Below are 20,276 nucleotides of genomic sequence, written 5' to 3'. Positions count from 1 at the left end.
GACAAAATTTGGGTCTGTTACAATCTGAATGTTAAGGTGGTATTTTTTATACTCTTGTATATAATGTACATATATATTGTTGATTTGTGTTTTTTATTCATCTTTTTTTACTGTCTCTAACAATTTCATTTCCCCTTAGCATGGGATTAATAAAGTCCTATCATTAATAAAGTCCTATCATATCTTATCTTAAGGGATAATAAGGAATTAAATTATCTGAAAATATCAGAGTCGACAACGTGTTGTGGGTTGAATCATATTCAGTCTGGTCGGCTATAGTTACTTTACAATGGACAACACTGCAATATTTGAAACTATTCTTATGCTAACTCACAATGTTTCCCTGTCACTCAGTACTGAATTTATTCACAGTGACTTAATCAAATTTCCATCCATCCATCCATTTTCTATGCCTTTCGGGGTCACGGGGGGGCCGGAGCCTATCTCGGCTGTCGATGGGCGGGAGGCGGGGTGCACCCTGGACCGGTCGCCAGCCGATTGCAGGGCACATACACACACCATTCACACTCACACTCACACCTAGGGGCAATTTAGAGTCACCAATCAACCTAATGAGCATGTTTTTGGTCTGTGGGAGGAAGCCGGAGTGCCCGGAGAGAACCCACGCATGCAAAGGAAGAACATGCAAACTTCATACAGAAAGGCCCGACCCGGGAAACGAACCGGCAACCTTCTTGCTGTGAGGCACGCGCACTACCTGCTGCGCCACCGTGCAGCCACTTGGATCATCATTGTGAGATTTTTTTTATAGTTAATATAAAAATATCAGTTCATGCAGCTTTAAAAGGGAACTCCACTGATTTTACACATCAAAGTCTGTTGATCGGTCTTGGGGATTATTATTATATTACATTATTATTACATATGATGAAAACACAGAGTCAGTCTGATAACCTGAAAATGCCTTGAGTGATATCACTTCCGTCTGAAGTAGTGTGAAGTCTGAAAATGAAAACTAGAGTTACCCTCCTGGCTGTGCACCTCCTCCAACCAGCTGTACATCCACGTCTGTCCTGACTCATAATAAAAGTACTAAAGACTCTTTAACAAAATATGCCACACTAGCTAACAATCTCCTCCACCAGGAAGGTCCTGATTTTCAGACATCAACGCACACCAACACTGTCCTCACAGTGCAGCAGGTTTCCTTTTCCTTACTATCATCTTCGATCTACCTGCCTCCTCTGATCTGCCAGCTCGTCTCACGCTAGAACTCCCTTGGCTTTCCCCAACTTTCACACTCGGCGTAAAAGCGTCATTTAGAGCTTGAACTTTTAAACCGGTGACAGCTGTGACATACCGCTGCCGCCGCCGTTCACATTTACATAGCAAAGAGCTCCTCCATCATTTTACATTACCTGTCTTTGGAGTCTCAGTCTCAGCCAATTAAGTCCACAGCGAGAGTTTTTCCACCTGCCAGTCTGCGTTCCAGCGTTCGGTTCACATGCTAACAGATGGCACTCTGGAGAACACTTCTGCAGAGTCCCTGCTGAGGCAGCTTTTCAGAGGCACTATGTTCATAAGCACACAACACCTGGTGAGCAAACCGCACAGATCCACTGTATAAACCTCTACAATGAGACCAATAGATTCAAAGATCTGCATGTAATATTTGACAGTGTCATCCACAAACCTTTTATGGTTCTCATTTGTACATTTCTGTAAATCAGTACAAGCAGCACCTGTTTCACGCCCTACAAACACCAGATGGGAGGGTGCTGCAAACACTTCCGACGAGTGAGTTAACAGCTCATTGTGTGTAAGCTGTCAGGTAATAACGTCAGCTCGTGCAACAGGATGTGTTTTGACCCAGGACATTAAAAGGACAGAATCAACCAAAGCAACCTGCTCTCCTCTCCCAAACGGGGAGTATTCATACACACACACATTTCATCTAAATTACGGAGATTAGTAATGACCACAGGAATCTAAAACCTTTCATCAGGTCACTTCCCAAAAGACGACACACAGGCTCTGTGCTAATCACGAGGCCTTCCGCTATCTGAGTTCAAAGAGAAGAAAATAAAAACTCAATATTTGTGTGATCCCATTGGGCAGATAAACTGGCTCATTACACACTTTCCAAAAGAGAATATCACCAGCACGGAAAAGGTTTCATCTAATTTAGATTACAAATGTGATCTACAGCGCAGCACACACTTCATTATATGGAGGTGCACTGTTGCATAACCCTGTTTCCTGTGAATTAGGCGCTTATGCAGCTAATTCGCTTTAGTAATTTATGTTCAGCAGCAGTAGTAGTGAGACGTTGAAACGGAGGAGGTCGGCATAGAGGATGTTTCTCTTCGTTCACAGATTACACCTGAACTGATTCCATCCTCGTGGTCTTCACCTCTCTTGAAATTATAAATGGCTCATTCAGACTTCCACGTGACGTCATGTCCAGCTGTACAGTTATAAAAAGATGACCAGCAGGAACATTTTGATCCACAACCGCTCTCCATCAAATCTACAGAGGAAAGGATATCCACACCTAACATGTGGTCACGTGACTCGTGGTCAATGACAAATGCATGAAAAAGTACCTGCTATTTTCAGTCAGTGATTTGTTCATTTTTAACAGGTGGAATGGCCCCGACCCTCCAGTAAAAGCTGGATCTGTATATGTGTCCCCTACAGCATTTAGCACAGATGGAGCTGAACGATCAGCAAAATATTACAGGAGTACTACAGGCAGCACTGTGCCTCTATGATCCTCTCGCTCTTCGATCATGGAGGTGGCACTAAATGGTAAATGGACTGTATTTGTGTTGCGCTTTTCTAGTCTGACGACCACTCAAGGCGCTTTTACAACACAAGTCTGCACCTGTTCGCACACACATTCGTAAGGCGGCTAAGCCACCTGCTCATTACGAGTGTTAGCCACCCAACACACCGACGGCTCAGCATCGGGGGTCAATTTTGGGGTTCAGTATCTTACCCAAAGAAGATTCTCTTCTGAGCCACATTTATGCATTATGACCACTGTGTTAGCAGCTCTGTTGTACTTGTCACAATCACATTATAGTTGTGCTGCTGATGTGGGGAGTATTCATTAAAAAGCATTTATTTGCAGTGTTCAGCATTATCTTGCAGTTACCTCACACGTATTTATTTTGTACTTGCTGCTGGCGTCACTGAAAAATGAAAGACTACTATAAAGAGTATAATCACATAATAAGCCTGCACCTAGTGCCTATAATTATTAACCGAGGAGCACTGTGCTGAAAAGAGACCTGATTGGATGTCATCTGACCCTTTGCTAAATCAGTCCGCCGAACAGCGAATGCCTAATCATAGCTTAGAAATTGTATCAAGACACAGCTGGTTTTTATTTATCCACATGTTGAAGCACTGCACACAAGGCTGTTTAGTAAAGTAAGCATCCAGATAGGCTTAAGTTAAAATTTTTCATTTTCAATACTGTACCAAAAAGCAGTATTTTCTTCATAATAATGTACTATAACTGGTTTCTCTGTATTACAAAACTGCTCCTCTATGATCACTGGTGAGCATGGTTACTTCTTCTCCGGGATATGTGGCTTTAGCCTCAGTCCTTTCACATGTTATCATGTAAATAACCCTCAAGTGCACATTAAGGATCCCTTCAACAGAGATCTTGTGCTGTCTGCTTGGTCTACAGTCATACGAGTGGACTGAATGCTGACATACTCAGAGGGACAATGATGTCCTGATGACGTTCAGCAGGGAAAATGTTTACCTTGTTCACCATCTTGGGTTAGCATGCTAAACTAACTGGCTAATTGGCACCAAACATAAAGTGCAGCTGAGGCTGATGGGAATGCCTGCTACTGCTACTACTACAACTACTACCACCACTACTACAACTACTACTACTGCTATTAATAACACTAGTTGTTGAGATACTTCAATCTGCATCAAAGTGGTAGACTGACAGGCCGACGTTCCCTAGAACCACAGTGCTAGCGTGGCTAAAGAGTCAGTTAGCATTTGTTATCATCAAACACATGGTTTAATGTTGATTAGCTTAGCAACAAGTCAACACAATGTCAATGCCTCGCCATAAAATACCAAAGAGATGGTCAAAGCGCATTTGATGGTCAGGAGAGTAGCGTAGCGTAGCGCTGCTTGTGTCGGTCTTTGCAGCGCAACACAAATAAACCCAGAGGCTGTGGAAGACTAAAAACAATGAGTAATTCAGCTGGTAATTATGTCCCTCTGAAAATTTGCACCTTCTGCAATGAAGCCGCATTACACTACTTCCTTTATTATACAGTACTAATTGTGCTGCAAGCTATAATTCTGCACCTGCCAACGGTGCCACTTAGCAACAGTCATTCAGTAAATGGGGACAGCTCATTAGCGTTGGGAAAATAGATAACATGAACTAGAAAATAATTAGTAGTTGTGTGTCGGTTATTTATCAGCGCAGCCATCAGTGAAATATCTGGAATGGTCATCCTCTAAATAAACCTCGCTGTTCGGGATCTGTCTCCTCAGATACCAATACAGTAGAAGTGCTTTGTCTGAAGATGGGCAGTTTTAAATAACAGGAAGACGAGAGAATAACAGCGTGACCTCTCTTGGGGGAGGGTATAATCTGCTATGCAAAGGTGAATGAGCACTTGGAGACGTGTATACAATCATCCAGTGAGGGGGAGAAGAAAGCTTTAACCTCCTGTGAGATTTATTTGTCATTAAGGTGGGCAGAGGCTGATGAACAGGCCCATAGAGACGTTAGCTAATCTCTGTCCGGGTTTGCACTGGAGCCTGTCTGATGAATGGATGTACATTATCTGTTCATGAAGAGCAGGGACAAACTGCAGCCTCGTCTCTCTGTTTGACATACCGACAGCGATATTTATGGCAAACATGTGACCTCGGCTGGATATTTGCCTTTTTATGTAAATATAAAATTAGAAATGTCCTTGTCAGGCTCCATTAGCCTGTCAACTTTATTCAAAGAAACTGAGTTTGAGCACAAACAAAGTAAAGGAAGTAAGAAAAGTAAAAAAAAGGAAACTGAACTGCAGTAACCTCTCATTCTCGTCTGAAGGTGTGCTGGAGTCAGGGTGGAGTCCACCAGCTGCGTCTCATCACTGTAATCAAGGCCTCCACATACACTTAGCTCTGCCATCTCCACCCTGCCAGACTATAGTCTCATCCACTGGATGTGCTGCGATGCTCCTGGCTTGTATTCAGGCTGCATTGCTGTGGCTAACTCTGTCCTCTGTGTCCTTGAAGTCCTGCTGCTCCTGACTCCAGCCCTGCTTCCACCCCCTTGCCTGTTAAATGCCCACCACCCTCAGACCCTGTTTACACCTGCCATTAACACGTTCGATTTGATCACTAGTGGACAGCCAAGACACATCGCCATTCACGCCTGTGTCCATCAAGGGTCTCCAACATGTCTTCAGACTTAGTTACTGCCTACGTTGCTTCCACTCGGTCAGAGAACCCCATGCACAGTTATTACGTGTCCCGCAAGACGAAAAAGAAACTTTTACTCCAGCCACTTCCATCAGAGCTCCTCTTCATTTCTCCAATTGTTTTTTCAGCCGTCACGTCCTGCATGAGGTACGTTCCTGTTACGTCCTTGACTGGGACGCATCAGGACGCATTAGCATTTAGGCTAATACACTCAGCATCCCAGACCATTTTGGCAAGCGGTTTGAGTGATTGGATCATGATGAATCACAACCCGACGTGGACCTGGACCCTGGACCCTGATGGAGCTCAAATATCTGCCTCTCTACTTTGGCTCCTCTTCCTCAATCATCATCTTCTACATACTTGCAAAAAATAGCTTTAACTGCTTCCCCGACTCTCTGGTTTGTCCACATTTGGGTTCCCAGCCTTTGGCAGATCCCAGCAGACAAATGGAGAATAGAATAAAATATAGAAAGTCTTTTGCAGCTGACCTGTGGAGGAGTTTGAGTCCTGTAAGACCTCAGCCACGGTAATTCCCACCTCTCTTCATCGTTTCAGACCGTTTGTATATGACCTGTTGAACTTACGAAAGCACAGCAGATTGATTGTGTCTGTCCTCACCAAGGGTACCTCTGCCTGTTTACGAAGGACTGAAATATTCAAAGGGTTGATTAGACTTCCACTTATGTGAACCAATCAATGACTCCGACCTCTGCTGGATGGGTTTGGATCTTCCCACCACATCCTCCTCTGAACGGATCCTCAGTCAGGATGATAATCCATCTTTGATTTTCAGTAATTCCTCATCGCCCATCACAAAAAAGGAGCAGTGCAGGGAGGTGTTACTCACACTGCATATTAGTGATGGCTGGTCAGTGCTGGAATAAAGGGGATTAGCTTTCCTCTTTGATGCTCAATAGTTTTGGGCAACTTGGTTGAAATCAATATCAAAACACTGATGAGAGCATTTTTCTGATAGATATGTGTATAAATAATATAGCAAAATAACAAAATCACATATAAAATAATTAAATTGAGGTTTAATGCGTTCAATACGCATTAGAAACATAAAAGACTTTACTAGCAGAGATAAACCTGCCCTCAAGTCTGGAGACACAAATCCGCCAGGAAAAGAAAACAAATGATAGTAAAAAAAATATAAACATACTCATCGTCAGTTAAAATGGTAATATACTAATTAATTTTCTAACCTTCAAGGACAAAGTAGAGCTTTATCACTGTCCACTTTCTCAAACTAGGACCTGTTTCTCTGCACGTTTTTGTCCACTCATTAATCACATAAGCCAGCAGGAACTCCTGATGACATAACTACATGTGGGAAAGTCGCAACTCATTCCTGGTCGACGTCTACATGTTCTGAGCCGCCGCGTAATGACTTATGGCATGAAGACTTTAGCTTCTCCTCTCACTGTCCGGGCTCATTACCAGAAGAAATGCCAAGGGCTCTGAAATATTCAGAAAGCAGAACAGATCACCTCCCTCCGGCTAACTGTGCCACGGCCGATCATCTGTCACCCAGTAAGTAGCCAGACACCAAAGCTAGTTTAAGAAGGGCTCTTTAATGAATGTGCAGGAAAATAGCTGCAGTACGGCTGCGAGTTACATTTTCACAGTGACACTTTTCATCTGTGTCTTCTTACAAGTATAAATCTGTCATATTTTGACTAAAAACTGGCCTCATGTTTAGCACTGTGGTGTAAACTATTGTTAATATTTTAGATTTAAGCTTGGTTAGTCTACGAAATGTGCTACTGCATGCTCCATGATGATATTAACAGCTAAAACCTACGATATCACCACAGCATCATCGTCAAACAGCAGGGAACTGTTCAGCCTTTCATACTCTGTCCATTTATTTCCCAAACAGGAGGAGATGAGGCACATTCAGGACCGTTGCTCTTTCAGTTATCTTAAGTTATCAGACGTCCTCTGGAGGCGTTCACAACTGTTCCACTCGCTGACTGCTGCCTATGCTAAATCTATCACAGGCTAAGAGTGGAGTGTTCTGCTGGCCCTGGACACTACCTGAAGACTACATTTCTAACATTTGACGCATACATACCCTCAGTATCATGTGATATGCTACCTCGGTACACTTGGGAATCAAATATCACTGGACAAATGAATTATTATCATCAATTTAGCCACAATCCAGCCATGTGCTCGGTCTCGACGTCGTCTTTTCTCATCTGTTACACATTTTTTCCCTCTATTAAGTTGATCCAGTGTTGGGGATTCTTCCATGAGCAAGATACTGAACCCCAAAACTGCCCCCGTTGCTTTGCCATCAGTGTGTGAATTCACATGTACGTCTGCCAAATGACTAATTGTAATTATTCCTCAATCCTCGCACACCTCGTGACAGACTGAGCTTCAACATTTCTAGAACAAAACTCGACATTGAGACGCGCAGTTCTGAATAATTACGTGAACTAAACCTACAATGTGCGCGCCACATCAATCAGTCACTGTCATCTGCTGAGCCGAGTCTGACAGACCCTGACAGCATCTTTTGTAACCAACTTAGCTACTAGGTGATGGTCTAAACAAAAGCCTCACTCATATTTCTGAGAGAAAGGTGGCGTTGGAAACAGTTTTCCCTTTTCAGGCTGATGTTCATCCTCTGTTACGCCTTTGAAAGCCTATTGTATTACCGTGACGGTGTCAGCTTTTAACCGCTTTTGTCTTGACATTATGCACAATGGAGAGAACAAAACACAGCTGTTGAATTATGAGGGGATTCTATTAAAGTCGATCAGAGAGCTTCCATGAACTCATGGAACTGGACCTGAACTGGGACCATTTTCCTCTTTAAAGTTTTTATCATTAAGAAAAATCAAACCTCATTCACGACATTCTCATCAGCATTCTTTCAGCGTATTTACAATATGTGTTAAGTTGCTGCGAGTGTAAACATTTCCTGCTGCTGCTTGTTCACATTACAACCCCGATTAAAAAAACAAAACAAAAAAACACCTGTTTGGATCATTCCACAGGTAAACAGGTTGATTGGTAACAGGTGAGAGGACCATGATTGGGTATGGGCTCAGTCGTTCACAAGCGAGGATGGAGCGAGGTTCAGTACTTTGTGAACACATGATTGTTTATTGATCGTTTACCTGCAACTGATCTCATTTTAATTTTATTTATGCTTTACATATTTTTTGGAATCAGGGTTGTAAAAGCAAGCGTTGAAACATGGACCCTTTCGTTTCGGCTGACTTTTTAGTTGGCACTTTCCTTCGACTGTTTGCGTGTTACCGTTATCAAAGTCCCCATCGCTACGTGAAAAACAACAACAGCCTCTGAGATACAGATATGGATCGTGCAACAAGGCAGTTCTGGCTCTTTCAGCGAATAGTTAAAAAGATATAAAAATTTGTTTCTTTTGCAGGGATTTTCTCATTTTAGGGCTCCCCATGTTCCACCAACACAAGTTCCCTCCTGGGCTTAACACCGCCCAAGGCGACTGTGATTGGTTTAAAGAAATACAAGCCGAAGCATTTTGTTCCTCTACACCAGAATGATAACTGGAGCCAGACCTTCAGCTCCGGCACAGCCCTTAAACTAAGTGTGAGGATCCGCCCGGCTATGGCGAGCCAAAACGCACCTGCAGAACGAGACAATGGCATTTTTGGCTGTTTTAGGTTTTGTAAGAGTCAGTCAGGAGGAGCAGCCACATCGAGCTGTTAGATGAAGAGCTGCAGGTGACAGACTGCTGAAGACGGCCTGAAGTACCAAAACAAACTGTGTCTCTGTCGGTGTGAAATGTGTGTCCAGTGGTGTCGCAAACAGTGCTGTAATTCATAATAGGGAGAAACTGTTATTTCTTCTTTGACAAGCAGCTTTAAGATACAGCGAAAATAACTGAAATTGGAACATTAAACATTAAATACCGGCACAGGCAGGCGTGACAGAGCTGAATCGGCCCTCGCACGCTCAGCTCAGTGTGGACACCAGCACAGCTATCACTTTACATTCGAGCCATGCGGTGGAAATGCCCCTTGTTGTTTAACCACGGGCAATTACAGGCTTCAAAAAGTCACATTCATTAATGCTCAAGAGGACAAGGTCAGATGACTTTAGTGCGCCATCTGCCATCAAAGGGCCAGCATCACAACAAATGACTAATTTACTTATCTGTGGTTTGTGGGCAGGGGAATCAATAAAAAAAAGAAGCTTATCGCCAACATCCTATTTATCATTGCTTCTTTGAAATGATCCATGCAAGTCAATTCAGCCAGCTTTGGCTGGTCAACCAGGGAGGAACACAGATCTGTGATACACAACAGAATAACAATTTACTGTGTGTGTGTGTGTGTGTGTGTGTGTGTGTGTGTGTGTGTGTGTGTGTGTGTGTGTGTGTGTGTGTGTGTGTGTGTGTGTGTGGAAAAGAGAAGCTGTGGTAGTCCCTTAAGTAGCTTAGTGAAAAGGTCACAGTGTTCATAACTCAGACACCTACAGTAGTTGCCTCCAGTGGTTGACAGCTGAGCAGCGTGCAGCACGAGCAGCATCCATAAAATGTGTGACTCCTTCCCTCCTCATGATTTTCACTGGATTACTACAAACATCACTCCGTCTGAACTCCGCTTTACAAAGTCATTTCTGCCACATCTATAACTATTAATGGCTCATTTAAACATAAATGCACAGCTGAGGATCTGACTGTGAAACTGCTCTGTTAGCTCACAGTGCACAGTCGCCTTTGTCCCCACAGAAATGCATGATGGTACGCTGTCCATGAGTCACGACAAGTTGGAAAATCTTTAACTGATCGTGTTCGTACAAGACGCAGAGGAGCCGGAGCACTGACGTAAATCAAAGCACCTGAAAGTGGCCACAGGGTGAGTGGAAGTAAAGAAAACCTCAGATGTGTTGCATAAGAGAGGAGAGCGAGAGGTTCGAGTTATTTATTGGAGTCAAAGTGACACGTGGAGGAACTGACACAGAGGAAGTGGCACTTAGGGTTTGAGAGAGGACTCGACTCCCGGGACGGCATCAAAAGGTCTTTTCCACCGCTCGGTGTGCCGCTCAGTGACATCCTGTGTACCAGTAATATTTGTTCCTTTCTGTCAGGCCAAAACAGCACCTTACCTGGCTTGGTATCCATAGTAACAGGTGTAGCACGCAACACCTGCCCTCAGGCTCAAGTGATACAGACGCTAAAGATTGTTTGCTAAAACTATGTTGTACATAGTTACAGAATAACCCATAGTACTCTGATAACTGTCTCAGACACTGGCAGATATTTTATATAATTAACAATAAATCAGGATTAGCACTGCTCATAATCTCGCTCTCAACTTTTAAATCACATTTGCTGAATTAATTATCAACCAGGGCTGCAGACCCTCTGGGACACAGACGGACCTACAGTCACTGTGAGGCAATTCATGTGTGGTTATTTGATTACATGCACATTTGTTTGGTGTTTGGTGCTGTAATATGAGCCACTAACGCAGAAAATGAACTCAGAAATGGGAATATTGGATGAGAAGATGGATAGCACCCCTACGTCTTGAGCTAGCAGGTGATTAGCTTATCTTAGCATAAAAAGTGCTAAATCACCTGACTCTGTAAATCTCACAGATAAACATGTTATATCTCATTTGTTTAATCCGTACACAAGCAGAAGTGACTATTTGTGATGTGCATTAACTGATTTTTAGGCAACTTAACGCATTGACACTGGCATTACAACCTTTTAAAACTGAATTAGTGATATGTTAGCTAGCAGCTGCTTGTACAGACAGCAGCATTAACACTAATGTGAAGCTATGATTCTGACCAAGTTGAATATTCATTCTCCTTTTAGCTCTGTTTTTGGTCTCCATCAAGTCCTCGGCCAAATATCTGGCTGTTTAGCTTAGCTTTAGCTTTAGCTTAGCTTAAATGCTCCACGATGTTCATGCTAACGCGTCTGCCGGTTGGGGCTGAGCAGGTAGCGTACAGTGAGTTAATCAGAGAGCTGTTTGGCTGAAAACACCTGAAACAACATTCAATGAACCAAAACAGTAAAGTTTTGGATTTTGATAACAAAATATTTAGTTTAAAAATGCTAAATGAGGGGGACTGCACCATAATTATAATTATAATTCCCTGTCACCACAAGTGACCACCCTCACCTTACATTTAGCCGTTATGATTTCAGTAGTGATTATAATGGCGTTAAAGAAAGTCTACTACACTGGCCTCTTAATAAAAGGCAAGTCTTCAAACACTGCTGACACAGTTAGCAGAGTAAGCTAGCTTGGTCCAGCTCCTCATCAGTGACAGACCCTGCAGAATTTCTAAATGTATCGAGAAATGATGAAAGTCATGACAACAGAGACAGCAAAGAAGAACCGTGGTTAAGCTGAGGCAACAGCCATGTCTGAAGCAGTGACAACAAAGTGTCAGCTGGACATGTTCGTACAGTGACCCGCTGCTGTGTGCACTGCTGGAACAGATGAAAACCCAACCTCCACCCTGAGCTGCTGCCACTGTGGCCTGCAGCCAATCTCTGCTTCTACCTCACGAAGAACAATTCATGCAAATATTTTACATGGAGCTCATTTCTCTCATGCATCCAACTCATAAACCGTACGACAGGATATGACCGTCATACGACTTCTTGATCCTGACACCAAAGAAAAAACTGAGGCAGGAAGTGAACGCTGGCTCTACATGACAAACACACAGCATATCCTCAGATCCTCTCACGCTGTATACGACATGAGGGATGCAAATGCAACAATCACGAGTCGGTGAATCACTGCACTCAAAGTTTCAACCTGCGAATGTAATTTATATTCATGAGGATCTGCTGATGAGCTGCATCTCGACCTTTGTTGCTGTAGGTCAGTAAGTAACCAACGGCTGAAAAACGGGGTGATTTTCTGCTCGCTCGAAACAAACAACCAAGATCACGCTGTTTAAATGAACTGTGTGAAATGCTGCTGCACCGCAGTGAAAGCAGGAAAATACAAATGATTTATTTTGTGCAAAATGATATTAGCATATTTTCATTGTTAACAAAAACTACTGACTTTGACTGCAGTTACTGGTTCCAATGGCAAATGCATCTAAGCTACTGGCTTCCAACCTGTGGGTCCTGACCCCCACTAGGGGTCACCAAAGCTTCACAGGGGGTGGAGAGTGCCTCTTGATTTTAATGGGTGTGAGAAAAGCTTCATAAAAAATATATAGTCAGCCAATATATCACCAAAATTTTTGATTATTTTTTTAAGATATTAAGTTAAAACATCTGGGCACAAGCCTTGTTCAGAGAGCAGATCAGCTTCATCCTGCATTAGAAAAGTAAAGTTTAAACAACCAAAGAGCTAACAGAGCAATGGCCGAGCATCAGGGGGATGAAAACACTGAATTAGTCAAAAAAAAAAGAAGAAGCCTTTCAAGTGTGAAAAAAACCCACAAACAGACAATAGTGAAAAAACGTTTGAAAAACATCTACAAAACTAATCTGCTGCCATGTGCAATTCAAATATTCAAGGCAATATTAACTCTTTTCGTATACAATATACATCTTCAGGTAATGTTTATTTTGTGTCCCTTTTATTGTCTATTTGTTCTTTTCTAGGTCTCTTTTTTTGTTCTTGCTATTATTGTTGTCTGTAACATTTTAATTTCCCCAGCCTGGGATCAATAAAGTTACATCTTATCTTATCTTATCTTATCTTATCTTATCTTATCTTATCTTATCTTATCTTATCTTAATCTAATCTAAAAATATCAGGAAAACTCATCTCTGATGCAAGATTCACAGGAAATAATGCGCTCAAAAATTCACCCAAATCGCTCATTTTACACAAACGTCCTGCAGTCATTGAGCTCAGATGTTCTGTGCTGTTATTGTTATGCATTGAATATAATATGAGAAATCCACTAAACATGTCACTCAGTCAGAGAATGTCTGTTGACTAAGTGACAGAAGAGGAGTCCTTTAAGGAAGAGCACTGGGAACCAATGATCTGAGGCATGTGTTCAAACGCTCTGACTTCACCTGAGGCAGACAATGAGCTGTCACACAGGTGTTACAACATGTCACCACCACATTACAATAAACACCACATCATGGTGCGCAACACCTCACATGCAAGCTGGGTAGAGCAGGCGTGAGCAGGTGTGATGCCTGACCTTGTGAAGCATTATGACCCTCCTGGTTTATTATCTTTTCAGTCCATACACCTGCTGCTGGAAGACATCTTCATGCATTATGAAGGGTTACAGCAGCTCTTGCATTGCATGATTTGTGCAAACATGGTGTTCTTCATGAAGACAGCAGGTATCTGCCCATTTGTCAGGTTACAGCAGCAAATGAATCTGCAGGTTTAGGTGTCACTGATTCACAGTCTGCAGGTGAAAAATCTGTTTTCTGCTACAAACGCATGAGTGAAGCAGAAGAGTCAGTTACCTCCGATATCCGGTCGCAGTTTCTTATCATATTCTTTCAGTAAATTGTTGAGTATTTCCGTGGTGTCGGTGTCCTGCGATTTAGGAGCCAGCATCTGGTTCACAGTGACATCCTCGTAGTCCTCCTCCTCATAGTCGATTGTGAGAGAGCTGCACAGGTAGAAAGAAGGTGGTTGAGAACAGGCGATGCCATGAAGTGAATTCTGCAGGCTGCATGAAATACTGTCAACCGGAGTCCTTCAGATAAACTTGGAGCTGAGCGTAAAGTTGTCTTTAGGAAACAAGTGACAAGCATCACCGCATTAAAGGAGTTTATTTTCTCCAACATCCCTGAGCACATCTTTATTAGAACAAAAGCACGCCACTCACCGTGTGTAAAGGACAGACAGGAGGGAGACATACGCCAGTAATTTGGATGACATGTTTCTCGCAGGGTGACAACAAGTAGAGATGCGTGAGCGGACGGTGCGCGTCGGTGTCTGGTCACAGCTGCTCAGGGGATGCAGCGACGGAAAAGCTCCTCAGAGTTTGTAATCCAGCACAAATTTCACGCATTGTTCAAAATCGGGCGTTTTAAAAATCCTTCCTCGCAGCTTTGAGGGCGCAGCAGCAGCTTCTCACTTGTCAGGTTGCAGATTGCGGACGCTGCTGGTCTGCAGGTGCGCACAATCTGAGCGCGTCCTCCGAAAGACCCTCATTCATCCAAAACTCCTCCACGGGAAGTCTGCGTCACGACACTTTCTTAAGGACTACTTTTTGCAGGTCTCATGAAAACTGTCCAGGCGGCGTAAAAATACTTTTTGTTGAGCTTTTTCTTTCTTTCCTCCTGATTTTTGGAGTATGTGTCAAATAAATATAAAACATGCTTTGTGACTGGATTGAACTCGACTTCAATACTTTGAGGGGACATTAAGAGACTTTAAAGCAAATAAATCTGTGCCATTACAATGAACTGCATCTCAGTGAGGCTCCTGGTGTTTGCCTTCATGGTGGCAAAAGCTGAACATGTCTCTCTTCTTGTTATTGTTTTCAAATGTTGATCTTACTGTCATATTTAATTCATTTCTCTCATTATGATTTCAGTGATGCACCTGCAGTTTGAGCACAGGTGATGTGGCCTCTTTTGAGCCCTTGTCAGCTGCCACATATTCATTTTAAAGGCTGCATATCAAAGTGCAAAAGCTCTTTCAAAGCTGCCAAATTCTACTAATTGGCATGCAACCTTTGTAGTGTGTTTGTAATTGTAATTGAGGGCTCTTGTCACGCTGCCTTTATATTGTCAATCTTCTGTACTTACAGTAGCCGTGATGGCACAGACAGCCAGCGGCAGAGATCTAACAGTTAAAGGGGAACTCCAGCGGTTTAGTCATGCACTTTCAGAAATTTGTGGGACTTGCAAGAAACATGTAAAACAAAAACAGCCAAAATCTGTGAAACGGATTGAGATATCCTGACTGTCAGACATTAGCATGGGTCTTGCATGAATCCTGCATTTCCCATAATACAACTGGATAGCGTCTGCCTCCTGTGTGCCTGCTTCCTTCGACATGATATCGCTAACCCACAGTAAACTGAATGCGTTAAACTGAATCTGTAGAGTTTCCCTTTAAAGGGGCAGCGTTTGGGATTTAGCGACATCTAGTGGTGAGGTTGCAGACTGCAACCAACCAAATGTGAGGGATATTTGGTTGGTTGATACTCACCTGGCTGTGCAACATGGTGGAAAAAAACCTGGTCCTTCTGTACATATAAGGAGGACACATCTTATTTTCTGGTGTTTTATACACTAAAGAAAACATACTTGTATTATATTCAATTTCTGCCAATAGATCCCTTTAAATCCTTCACACTGGACCTTTAAATGTAAGTTGTTCTGTCACCAGAGAGACAAATAAAGGTTGTTGTCAGGTGAAAAAGGCAGGAAACAATGCAGACGACTGCATGCTGTGTGTGAGGGTATCTTCAGAGAGTATTAGGAAGTATAAAGTAGTTTTTATAAAGAGTCATCCAGAGGGTTTCTTCAGGGAATAATGTGACTGCCCCATGACACTTCTCGGCTATCATTTTTAATGAATGGACAACTGGCCGAGCCTCGGTGACGCACCAAGAACGAAACAAGTTCTCCCTCTGTCGGCCTCTTGTATTTCACCTCTGAGTCATACAGAAGACTCTTGAAGGGGAAACACGAAGCAGCCAGATACCACAAAATCTCAGAAATATAGCACAACTTGCTTCTGATGATGATTTTAAGGTGAATCACGTCTCTGCTCTGTCAAAGGAAGACTAGCAGCAAGACAAAAACACGGACCCGTCACTCGTGGAGGACGAGGCCACAGCTGCATGCAGAGGCTTCAGTGTGCTGCTGAACAGACAGTGTGATGATCCTCTGACATCGATCCTGTCTGCAGAGCTGCTGCTGGAGCTGGCTGCTGTCACCCTCTGCTGGTCAGAAACTGAAATGCAGACACGTGGAGCTCTTTCAAACATGATAAGGCCATGCATCACCCTCATAAATCAGCTGGAACCTCATTGCTTGGTGTTTGGATCGTGCGCTGCCCACTGCAAGAAATACGACCTCAGTGGTCCCACAGGAAATCATTAAGAACGTACACATTTTTTATTCTTTTAGCATAAATGGACTTAATATGCGGTAAAGCCGTTCATGTTGCAAACAGCTTCATTTTAATGGATTTAGATTATTTTAATGGGCTCTGAGGATTTCTTTTTATATCCGAGATAATGATTATACACACCTTTAAACTCAAATCATTTATCTTCGTCTATATTTAGTGAGTATTGATGTGTTGTGCATGTTAATTCTCACCTGAGCAAAGCATGGAACATACAAGGCGTTTTATAGTAGGAGCTTTATTATAGAAGCCCGCACCATGTGTGATCCCTGTAGTGAATGAATGGGTTTACATTATGTTTTATTATGATTGATGAGATTATTATTTTATTGTGATAATACAAGAGAAATACAGAAATACTGTCCTGATTGTGCATCTATGCAATGTCATGCCAACACAAGACAAATGAAACATATTGTGAGGAAAGGACAGATGGCATCAAAGAAATATCACATCTTGGAGCTCATGTGGTTTCAGTTTTTCATTTGGGGGTATTTTAGCTTATTCTAATGCCAAGACGGACAGAAAACAGGCCAATAAAGGTCTTTCAATCACATTTTCAGTCCTCAGATTACACAGTTTATTAGTTTTAGAACCTATAAAGTGTTCAGATCAGGGAATCAGTGCAAGCTTTTCAATTTCAGATGAACAGTTTAACTCAGGTGAGCAGCAGTGTAAAATAAATACAGAAAGAGAAACAAATGCAAATGTATGCATTACCGCAGTTTAACTTAGCTTTCCAACATTATAGAGTTACTGTAGCGTTGTGGGTTTATGAGCATGGTTCAAACTACAAGTCATGTAAATATGGGAGGTTTGGCAATATGTTCAATATCCGTGTATCGTGTTCAATAAATAAACTGATGACTGAGTTTCTGTGTCAGCTTTTTATGAGGAGTTTTGCAAATTTAAATTTTGTTGTGAAACCTGAGATGAAGCCATTGTGAAATTGTGTTTTTTTTCTGGGAAGAACGTCATCAGGCTAACATTTGTCATCATTCATTATTTAAAACGTACATGAAGCACCAACTAATCGTCTGAAGTTGAAGTTTTCGACTGACATTTCAAAGGCTTCCCTCTGAACTATGCATCAGTGCACAAAGATAACAGACCTGCACAGTACATGTCTCATTAATAATTTACTCTTTTTAATGTTGGTGACGGAGTGTGAGCATTCATGCAGTCACCGAATTAAAACACGTGTTAATGCGCGCAGTGAGCTGAATACTGTGTTGATCAGATGAAAGGTCGCACAGACAGTGACAGAATTTGCAGAATTTAAAATACTGATGTGGCTTTCAGTCAAATCTTTGGTCAATCCAAGACCCAACAAAGCCAAATCTTTCAGGTTCTGTACATTAAAAACAAGACTTGAAGATGACTGTGCTTCGTTATTAGCACTTTGAAACAACATGCTGAAGAAGAAAAAGCTGAACCATTTGCTTTATATTCTTTTTTACAGTATATTTTTGTGTAATTTCCTCCCTTTCATGATCTTATGTAGCATTTTTATATTTCCATCTTGTATTTTTTACTTTCCTGTCAGATTCATCCTTTCTCTGGTACTTTCCTCTTGTATTTTAAAAGTGCTTTATTAGTATAAAAATCCTTTTTATTGCACGTGTGCACCTGCAGGGTAACCTAATGGTTTTTAGAAGCATTAAAATTCACAAAATGAATTCCAAAGAGATTCAAAAACTTAGCCTCTGAAAATAAACAACAAAGCCATTCACACATGGCTCAAGGAGCCTCCCAATGACAAGAGTGGGACACTAACGAGGCAGACGACTGTCGTTGACACCCAAGGGTCGCACCCTACCCCGCCTTAATGGGGGATCGGTTGCCTCACAATAGAGTGATACCATCCTTGGTTTTGGGGGTTGGCCTCACTCAGAGGATAAATACTTGAACCTAACACCATTTCATCGGACTAGAGCTGTCCTATCTAGTCCGGTGCGCATGAACTGATGAAGCCTGCTCGGATGAGAGGCGAAACGTCTTCCAAGGCAAACTGACAAAGTCCAGTTGCGATCGATTGAATGCCCTGAAGCTTACAATGACCTGGATTCACCTGGATGAGAATATTCACAGGCATCTCACAAAATTATGCAACATTTTGTACTTTTTTTGTACTGTTTTCTATTTTCTCTGCAATATGTGATTTGATGGTTCCTTCCCAACATGAACGCAGTGATATAATCAACACAAATGTTTTTCTTTTCACTTTGATGCAGATCAGTGGCTGACACTGGAAAGAAACGGTCAGTTACATCCAAAAACATGACTTTACGTGATCCTTCGAGCCTCTGCAGAGGAGAGTGGATTCACACTTGAATCTGTAGAAAAGGTAAAGAACACACTCTCAGCACTGCAGAAATCAAATTACATCAGTGAGCTACATGCAGGAGCTACAGATATTCTGTATGCTGATAAAGTAGCTGCGGTGTATGTCTGAACATAAGGTGCAGCGAGTGTCCTCTCATCCCTCCTGACTAAGCACTTTTGCAGACGTGTCATAGATAGTAGCCATAATGAATAGTGCCTTATATTAGAGTTGGCTATGCATACTACACAGATTTTTCACTCTTAACACATCCCCAGATCCTCAGCTGGCCCTGAGCCACAGCCTGTACACCCCTCACTGATACCTGTTTGTGTTGCATTAGCTCCACAAACATCTTTTCTGTGCACATGAACAGCCCACAATGCAGGAATCACTAAAGCCAGCCGATGATCAGCTGCTGGACTGCTCATTTGCAAGAGACACGGTACCAGACATTAGCTGTTAGCTAGTTAGCAACAAACAGCATATCTGTGGGAGTGTGTCTGTGTTCAGCTCAGCCTGTGATGGATCTCACAGCTCATCATAAACTCTGTGATTTCCATCCAGACTCTCTCCTTTTACCCTCTTCTGTAAAAACTGATGGAAACCTCCAGTAGACCAACAGCAGATGACCTCAGCGTTCCTGAAACGAGGGAGTTAACGATGTAGAAGGCGGAATTCCATCAACGAGCCACTGTGTGTAGGTTTTTAAACATTTCTGACTGCTCGTGGGAGGTAAATTGCGAATGAATGGACCAAGTTGGGGGAAGTTGTGTCATCAGAATAATTGTATTATTGTAATCACATAAAAAATGTCTTGATTCATCATCTTACAGCATCAATCTGCCTCAGAATAACTGAAAGTGGCTTATTTTCTTTGTCTAAAGCAAGTCGCATGTAAAATGTGTGTATAAAGGTCAGCGAGCAGCAGCACACTCTGATAGCGTGGAGTATGGTTTGATGACGCCGTGGACGAGAGAGGACGGCCTCTTCGCCAGCATATACTGCAGCCCATCTTCGCTTCTCAAGCTATATACTATGATTGATGTCATTTGGTGCCATCAGTGACAGCTTAATTTGGTGTAGAGTATGGGCCTGCTGAATGGAAAAAGCAACTTAAATGGAGCTAAATCCTTCACAAACAGATGTGAGCCAGATGTTACCGCCACAGAGACCCCCAAGATGGATTTACCAGTAGACCAACTGTAGAGGCTGCATGATCTGGATGTGCATGTGTGTAATCAAAGGAGAAACGGCACGTGCGGGCCGTTGTGCCATCAAGCAAGATTAAAGCAGTGTTTTATCACGTCGACTGCATAAATGCATCTAAATATGTACTGTAGCTTCATCCACTGCTCAATCTGTGTCTGTGTGCGTTTATCTGGAATCTCACAGCAAAGAACTGACATTTATCACTTCATTATCGCTGCGCTTTTTGACCAAAAACAGCAGACAGA

General features: G+C 42.5%; 1 protein-coding gene across 1 annotated transcript in view; it reads right to left on the bottom strand.

The window, feature by feature from the left end:
* The window catches only part of LOC139330657 (gamma-aminobutyric acid receptor subunit gamma-3), a 44,242-nt gene extending 29,704 nt beyond the window's left edge, over positions 1–14,538 (bottom strand). The window contains exons 1-2 of the mRNA XM_070961697.1: positions 14,236–14,538; positions 13,868–14,016 (exon numbers count right to left, since the gene is read on the bottom strand). Coding sequence (XP_070817798.1) covers positions 13,868–14,016; positions 14,236–14,288 — 202 coding nt within the window. The 5' untranslated portion in view covers positions 14,289–14,538. The remainder of the gene's footprint in view (positions 1–13,867; positions 14,017–14,235) is intronic.
* Between the last annotated feature and the right edge of the window lie 5,738 nt (positions 14,539–20,276).

This window comes from Chaetodon trifascialis, chromosome 4, assembly GCF_039877785.1.
Source record: "Chaetodon trifascialis isolate fChaTrf1 chromosome 4, fChaTrf1.hap1, whole genome shotgun sequence".
Classification (NCBI taxonomy): Eukaryota; Metazoa; Chordata; class Actinopteri; order Chaetodontiformes; family Chaetodontidae; genus Chaetodon; species Chaetodon trifascialis.
The sequence above is the reverse complement of the archived record's forward strand: the minus strand, read 5'-3'. Positions and strand labels throughout refer to the sequence as shown.